Raw genomic sequence first — 8,350 nt, forward strand, 5'->3', positions numbered from 1 at the left:
TACGTGGTAGATGTAACCAAGATCCAGGTTCAGGCTTCATCAAAGAAGACGAAGCCCGTCGTCCTTGCTGAATACGGTGGAGATAGGGCTTCGTTCGGAGCCCCATCGACTCTAGCCCAACCGAAGCCCCATCGACGAAGCCTCCATCGAATGATAGGACTTCCTTCGAATCGCTGCCACCCAACCCATCGTACTCACCCAACCCAACTACAAAAAAACTGAAACATTGAGACTTACCTCATGGAAAGATGATGCTGCTTTGGGGTTGCAGGCGATTAGCAATGGCGGTGGCGGCTGTCGGCGGTGGCGGTGGCGGTGGCAGTGGCGGCCGTTGTTGGCGTCGGCGGCGGCGGCCGCTGTTAGCGTCAGGTCTGCAGTCGTCGGGTTTGGCTTTGAAGAGATGATCAGGGTTTGGGGGAGGGTTCTACTAGGGTGGGTTTCAAATAGTCAGGGTTATTTTAGTCTTTTAGTGTTTTTATTTTCATTTTGAATGTTTATAAGTTTTGGATTTAAATATTAGGTGGTAGGGTCAAAATTGAAAAAGTGGTTATAGGATGCAAACAATTTGTTTGGATAGGACTAAAACGTTTTTTCACATAAAAGGATAAAAACGAATTTATTATTTTTAAAGTGGTTAGTTTGTGCAATTTTCACTTAAAATAATACGATTACAACTGGAACTATACTAGATTGGGCTCAATTGGATTGGGCCTACACATATTCGTCTACTTAAGCTTCTTTAAGCTTGGGCTGACCTACTGTGACGGTTTCTCTTTTTAGAGAATTGAATTAAGGTTCGACATTTTAGCCCAATCGAAAAAAACCGGCCCAGTTTTCCAAACGACTCCGTGCCCTCTAGTAGCATTTTTAACTCGCGGCAGCACCGGACTTCTTCTTCGGCTATGACGACTTTTCCGGGCAGGCACGGGGCTGAATTCCAGTCACGATTATTCTTTTTATACATTTTCTGTAATTAACACCACCCTTCTCAAATTACGGACCGAACCGAACCTTGATATGACATCAAATCAACAAAGTGAAAACAAGACGACTTTCCATGGGAGCAATTAACACGTCATCGAACTCTGAAATGGCAAGTAATTTGTGCACCATGAGAGTCAACTGGAAGAGTTCAATTTGCTCAACTGCACAAACAACATCGCCAGAGCCCCGGACTTGAAAATGGTCGGCAAAGGAATCCCATATTTCCCTCTACTAAACAGGCCTTTCAAGAACGCCCAAAAAATTAGCACTACACACACACTACAAACAACTTCCCCTATCCCGAATCCATCTTCACCGGGGTTAGGGTGGAACCCTAGCAATCCGATGGCCAGGGCTGCTAGGTTTATCAGCAAGATGGTGGTGCCGGGGATGAAGATAGGGGAGTCGTTGAATGTGAACCTCCCGGCGTTGGCATCAGTGTTGTCGTCGGCAGCGAGCTGGTCTTTCTGGGTGACTTCGAAAATGGTGTCTGATATTCCGAGGAGCTTAAGGACTACGCTCAAGGCTCCGAAGAACCAGGCGTTCATGGCGACAATCTTCCACATTCTCTGGTTGTTCCACCATGCGCGGATTGAGAGTCCAGTTCGCAGATACTCAGATAAAGTGTAGAAGTTGTAGATGAGGAAGACGAAAATGATTGTCAAAAAGCCTGATTCTCCCATCTACATTACGAGAAAACATGCATAACTTATAGTGATAGAAATTTTGATATCTCTTCTTAAAGAAGCTACTTTATTAGAGTTTACTCTTACGGATCATTTAAAAATAGATGCTAGAATGGACCAATTGATGAGATTGATCACTATGCAATGATCAATGATCATGGACCCACATCTCATTAAAAGCAATTGTCAATGGTAACATAACATTCGTAATTATAAATTAGTTTAATAATTTTAATTCAATATACAAATATTAAACTTTTTTACATAATTTATATCCAATGAAACTACGTTTAAAACTTTTTCTAGGCTGACCTTGGGCAAGAACTGAGTATCAGCGATGATACAGTAGGCCGGCAAAGCAGCGTAACATAGCTCGGGAATGGACCGAATGGGCCAAAAAATGACGTATAAGTAGGCCAACCCTTGCCGGAACTGGAGCCTCCCTTTGAGCATAAGGATGGGTGGGCTTTTTGGGCCGAGCAGAACTTCAAGCAATCCAGTGGCCCACCTCTTATGCTGGATCATGGCTGCAGGCCCACCAGATGGTGCACAGCCCAAGAATGCTGGCGGGTCGGGTGTGCAGTGGGTGGATCTCCAACCTCTCCCTAGAATGGAAAGCCCGGTATGCACGTCTTCTGTTGTAGATCCGTACATCCATCCAACCTTTTGAACGACACAAAGTTTAGAAAAACTTAATAAATTATTCAGAATAAAGTAAATGACCTCAAAATGGCAACGGGCTGCTTTCTTGGGATATATTTAAGGTTCTATTCGGTGAGGAAGCTCTCACCTCACTGCCCCATTTGGTGCCATACTCATAGCCACAGCCAGCAACAGTGTGAGCTGCATCCATGCAACTCGACAAATCCCCTTCCGATGAATCGCCAATCATCAGCCCTGACAGTGTCTCCGCAGCTGATGTGGTGAACTCTATTGAGCTCCCATAAACGCTCTTCAATGCCTCAATGTTGCGCAGCTTTCCTATCACCGAGGGCACAGGCAAATTATTAAAAAAAAATACTGTGGTTGAGATTTAACTTTTTTTTGTTTGAATTAAATATATAAATTTAATTTGATAATTATTTTTATTTATAACTGCACTGATTAAGAAACTGGAATAGAGCGTTTCTCACCGTTGATTTGCTTGTCATCTGGTGATAATCCATAAATGATTTTTCTCCTGTGAAAGCAGTTTGTTCCTTGATAAAAAGGTCCTTGAATTCCCACTATTCCATACCCCACGTACTGAAACAAGACATTTCCAGTGAATACTAGAACTGTTTTAATTAATAGTTTATTCTAAGTTTTCATTCATTGCAGTTTGAAAATATGTCGCATACGTCTCATACTTTAAAAATAATAAGTCTATATCTACTGTTCAAGGATTCAATAATTTATTTCTTGTCGTTATGTTTACTTTACCGTAGGATATCTTTGACATTTTATAATAAATTTATATGAAACCCCTGTCATTTGGCTAACAAAAGGAAGATTAATGCAATATAATTTCAACTTAGAGATACATATTTAAGAAAATTTTAGGGATGTTGAGGCTAACTTTCTTTGAAAAAATTACTTAAAATGTATTTTAAAAAGACGCAAACCTTCAACAAAACCTCCAATTGATTTCCAAATGGGTCGTCCTTCAATCCACCATAGAAGCCTTGAGGAGACTGAACATAGCCACAATCCCTCTCATTCTTGATGCCCATAAAGAAACACATGGCGTGAAGAATAATTTGAGAGTTATTAACATACATGTCAGAGTCTAGATTCAGCATGATTGGAGCATTCGTCATCACTCCCGAAACTCTTGTCTGTTAATATCATAGTACAAACAATAATATTAGATTAACAATTAACTAAGAAAAGAAACAAAAAAAACCTTTAGATGTTTTTTAATTTCATAAAAAAGTTGACCAACATTCATAAAGAGAAGAAAAAAACAACCTTATTAAGTGACTTATTTTCATAAAAATGAGACTTTTCCATACGTTGGTGATGCTTTTTTTTGATTTATTTATAAAGAAGTATTATTAAGTAGACATATATAAATATGGGTTTACAATGCAAATAATTAATATGGAATACAAATCGAAGTTCTTACAAGCACATTCATGGCACCAGCTTTGAAATTATGTGAGTGATGAGGGCGTTTTTCTCTGGAAATGTAGATAAGATGTGGCATTGATCCATCTTTTGAAGGATGATCCTTGTTCTCCCATATAACCTAATTAATTAAAAGACTTTGAATTAATCAAGTAATTAGCAAGAAAAATATTTTATTGGTTGATTAGATAGAGGCTGCCTTTACCCTTTAGTGGGGGTACGCACGTAAAGAGAGTAAGATGTCTGTTGGCGACAACATAAATGGACTAAAGGTTCAATGAAATCATTCAGTGTTTTTGCGACTTATATATAATTGGTTAGATAGATCGATCATAGATTGATTTGTGGCCAACAAGGTATGGTGAAATACCTTAACTATGGAAGGGTGATTTCCACGTTGTATGTTTGAGAAATCCTTGAAGTCGCCAACGAGCTCACAAGGAAGAGGCCTTCTGGATGCATCTTCAATGATCTGGCAAAGATGCTCATACTCGCACTGCAAATTAAGACAACAGAGCGAGAGAGAGAGAGAGAGAGTGGCTTTAGTTAGATTATTATGATGCTTCAAATGACATCATAATAAACTTATATAAATTAATTAACCCACCTGGATCTTCTTCCTTTCTTGCAGGAACTCTGGCGAAGCATCCTGAGAAGACGAGGACTGACTGGAAAAGTACCGGAAGGGTGCCCGGAGCTGTATGCCGTGCTTCTTGCAGAAAGGAACCCAGAGCCTGGCAAACTTTGAGGCTTCAACCAGCGAGTAGAAGGTGAGAGGAGAGCCGCCGTCGTCGGAGACGTAGCAGGCCAGCTTATGGGGCGGGTAGTCGACGGCCAACAAGGAGAGCACGGTGTTCACAGTGAGGATTGGCGGCTCCAAGACTGGATCAGTTGTTGTCACAAACATGTCCACCGGAGGGAGCTCCACTTTCCTATCCAATCTACGATCCAAAACCACAACCAAACACACAGTTAGAAAAAGTCTTCTGTGGATAAGATTCCTCACTTCGGTATAAACTGGAACTTGAGAATTGGGCACGTGCACGTATACCTTTGCAAGAGGCGGTGAGGGTAAGTTTTGAACTCCACTTGGTTCCACTTGGTGCTGACAACAAGAACCCACACGAAAGTGAACCATGACTCGCAGAGAAAGGCCAGGAGCCAGGCGAATGCTTGGATTCTGGGAGAGAGGAGGCGATGGAGCAGGAGAGAGAGGAGGAGGAAGAGGATGGCAAGTTCAATGGCTCGAGAAACGTAGTTTCTGCGGGTGAATCTTTGGTAGAGAGGGAGAGTGCTGGAGGGGTTGGCCATTGTCAGAAGAAATTATCGAAGGAGGCTTGCGCCTTTGATACACACGGTGCGTTAATATGGGGATAGGTATCTGCGCGGTATTTATAGGAGATTTGGATGCTTGGATGGGTGGCCATTCAGTGAATGTGCGGCCGACAATTAGTATCATTATTTACTGGTAAGGGTGGGTGATGAACTGATGATGAAATCATATCCATATGGGGCTGCGTTCAAGGCAGCGCAGCCTGAGGCTGATCACGGAACTTATCAATTATTAAATAATTTATTATGTCACGTAAAATATTACAAATTAAAATATATTATTAAAATTAATACATCAAAACAAAAATAGCCTTAAGTTTTTTTATGTATTTTTATCTTATTCATTTCCCTCAATTTTAGGATGGCAAAATGAATAGGGGCTTTGGAGAATAGGGAATAAAAAGAAATAATTCACTACTAATTCTTGCAGAATATTAATTGTATAATTATTATTATATATAATAATTAATAATTAAAAAATAAATAAATTTGATTACCTTTTCAAAAGTAAAAAAAAAAAAAAGACAATTAGAAGAATGGGGCAGGTGGGTTTCATCTCATTGGCTTTTATGAAAAGTCATTCTCCCATTTGGAGAGACAAAAAAACAAAAATTAGATCAGACAAAATGGCAGTTTGGCTGCCGCAATCAATTGCGTCTGCAAGAGAAGAAAAAAAGGGACGTGGGCGGGATAATGTTTCTCCAATTTCTCGAGATATGTATATATATATATTATATATATTTAATTATTATGCACAGCCCCTCTCTCTGTCTCTCTCTCGCTCTCTCTCTCCCTCTCTCGGCAAAATAAAATATATTTGTATATATGATATATATATATATATATATAATATACAACAGAAGAAGAGAGAAGCAGAAAGCGCGTGCGAAGCCCTTCTTCTAGCTTCTTCAAGCCGCCTCAGTCCGTCCAGCAAGCTCGTTCTCTCTCTCTCTCTCTCTCTCTCTCTCTCTCTCTCTCTCTATATATATATATATATAAGATATATGAATATATTAATAGAGCGTATGGAAGCGGTGCACCTAGGAGCCTCCCGGCCATTCCATTCTCGGCATTCAGTAAGTATATGATAGATATATATATTATCAGTGATAATCCATTTCTTCTCTTTCTCTTCGTATTCACTGTGTGTATATATATATATAATATATATTGACGTGGCATTATCTAAAATTATAATAATATCCTTACGCATTAGTGGTCTCACTCGTCACTTGAATTGCCCGAGAGACTGACATGTGGTAAGTCAACAATCCGGTACGGAGTCCAAAAGATCTGAGCCTGATCGCGAGACTCGTTCCATCTTGATCGAGGTCCTCATCAGGTATAAAAAGCTTTACAGCTCTTACATTTATTACGACTTGCATTTATTCTACTGATTTGAGTATCGGAGTCCCACCCGGGAGACCCTAGCCCATCACTCCATTGTCTTGTAGATTCTATCACCGAGATTCGACATCACTAAGTTTGAAGTTCTATTCCCGAGATTCAATTACAGAGGTGACACGTGGTAGTCGATCTCAAAAAACCAGGTCGATCTCAAAAAACCATCATCATATATATTATACAATGACGGAGAGAGTGGGTTTGGCATTTTTCAAGAGAAGGAAGAAGATTGCAAGCATTGCAATGTGTTGGTTGAAGACGTTGGACGCAACAGCAAGTCCGATGAAGGAGTTCACCGTTGCTGTTGCAGGGACCATCGCAGGCAGCTAGCGGCATGCAGCACTCCGGTGCCGAAAAAGTTTTCAGCAACCGGAAGGGTGCTGTTGCAGGCGGCCAGCGGTGGTTTACTTTTTTTTTTTTTTTTGCATATGGTATAATTCTTGCCATTAATGATGGCAATAAGACATACTTAGAGACAAAAAATTAATTTGTTCTAAGGATTTACTTACGTTTATGTAAATAAACGCTATTGTCACACCATTTTTATGATACAATTTTTTGGATAAAAATTTTCAGTACACTTCTAATTAAGAAGAAAAACAATATCTTCCTTATACATATATAGGTAAATTGCATCATAGTTACAAATTTTGATCATTATTACAATTTAGTCCTCCTTTTGATTTTTTTCATCAAATTCTATTAACAAAAATTAATACGATATACATTAATAAAAATCTCAAAATCACTTGAATGTGTGGTTTATATTAATTTTCACATTAAGTGGTTTTTAAGTTCGTATTATTATATATCACATCAATTTTTATTTATAGAAGTTCAAAAAAATAAGAAGAGTAACTAAATTATATATATAATACAAATTAAAGTTTAGTGGCTTTACTAACAAAAATTAAAGCATAGTAACTAGTGTATTATGAAATGCAAAAGTTCAAAACTTGTAATGTAATTTACCCCATAAATATATATATATATGTATATATATATATGTAAGAGAATTGGAAGATTGCAAGAGATATAGCTAGGAGTAGGGAGTGGTGCCTAGGAAAAGCTGAGGTGATGGATTAACTTTTATTGCTCCAAAAGTACTCATCAGGCTTGAAGTCCAGTGATAGAGATGTACACATACAGGATAAGGTATCCCATTCCCATTAATTAGTTATCAACGTATCCCTTTCCTAACTGGGGATCATTCACGGCTAATCAGGGTGACTCATCAAGCATAGCATCATATGAATGATCATTAATTAATTGAGGAAGAGATTAACTTACTAATTAAGATGGATTCATTCCATCCGAGGGCCGGCCCTCCACATAGGTTGTTTAAGCAGCCGCCTAGGGCCAATTCATTTAATTACTTTTAATTTTTTTATAATTTTAACGAGATCTATAAATTAATAATTAATTATTTTATTAGTTATTATAATTTTAAATTATTTTATTTTTATTTATCAAATAATTATTAATATTATTTTTATAAATTATTTTATTTAACAACAAGATATTCCAATCGAGAAAAAAAACCAAAAATAGTGGTGGCAGATGCCCCATTTTTTTCCATTACCAAATCCCTAAATCTTGAAAGTCCAAACCCAACCCCATTGTCTTTATCTCCCTCTCACATACTCATCTCTTTGTCGTCTTTAGCCCGCCAATCGTCATTGCTCTTCAGTCAACACTAGCGAGAGACCACTATTCTATTTAGATATACACTGCTCTCTAATCTATTATTCTGATTTGAAAATTCTATTTGGCTTTTCTTTTTTCTAGTTCTAAATTTTATAGTTAAAAAGGAAAAAAATTAGGGACATAAAAAA

At 38.4% G+C, this 8,350-nt stretch overlaps 1 protein-coding gene across 1 annotated transcript; it reads right to left on the bottom strand.

Annotated features, from left to right (window-relative positions):
* Window positions 1-605: 605 nt before the first annotated feature.
* Window positions 606-5,159, bottom strand: LOC127791960 (cellulose synthase-like protein H1). Its single transcript, XM_052322196.1, has 9 exons — window positions 4,831-5,159; window positions 4,387-4,720; window positions 4,150-4,275; window positions 3,778-3,900; window positions 3,275-3,487; window positions 2,804-2,915; window positions 2,461-2,651; window positions 1,983-2,333; window positions 606-1,667 (listed from the first exon to the last, which is right to left on the bottom strand). The coding sequence occupies exons 1-9, from the start codon at window positions 5,088-5,090 to the stop codon at window positions 1,119-1,121; spliced, it is 2,259 nt and encodes a 752-aa protein (XP_052178156.1). The 5' UTR covers window positions 5,091-5,159; the 3' UTR covers window positions 606-1,118.
* Between the last annotated feature and the right edge of the window lie 3,191 nt (window positions 5,160-8,350).

This window comes from Diospyros lotus, chromosome 15, assembly GCF_014633365.1.
Source record: "Diospyros lotus cultivar Yz01 chromosome 15, ASM1463336v1, whole genome shotgun sequence".
Taxonomy (NCBI): domain Eukaryota; kingdom Viridiplantae; phylum Streptophyta; class Magnoliopsida; order Ericales; family Ebenaceae; genus Diospyros; species Diospyros lotus.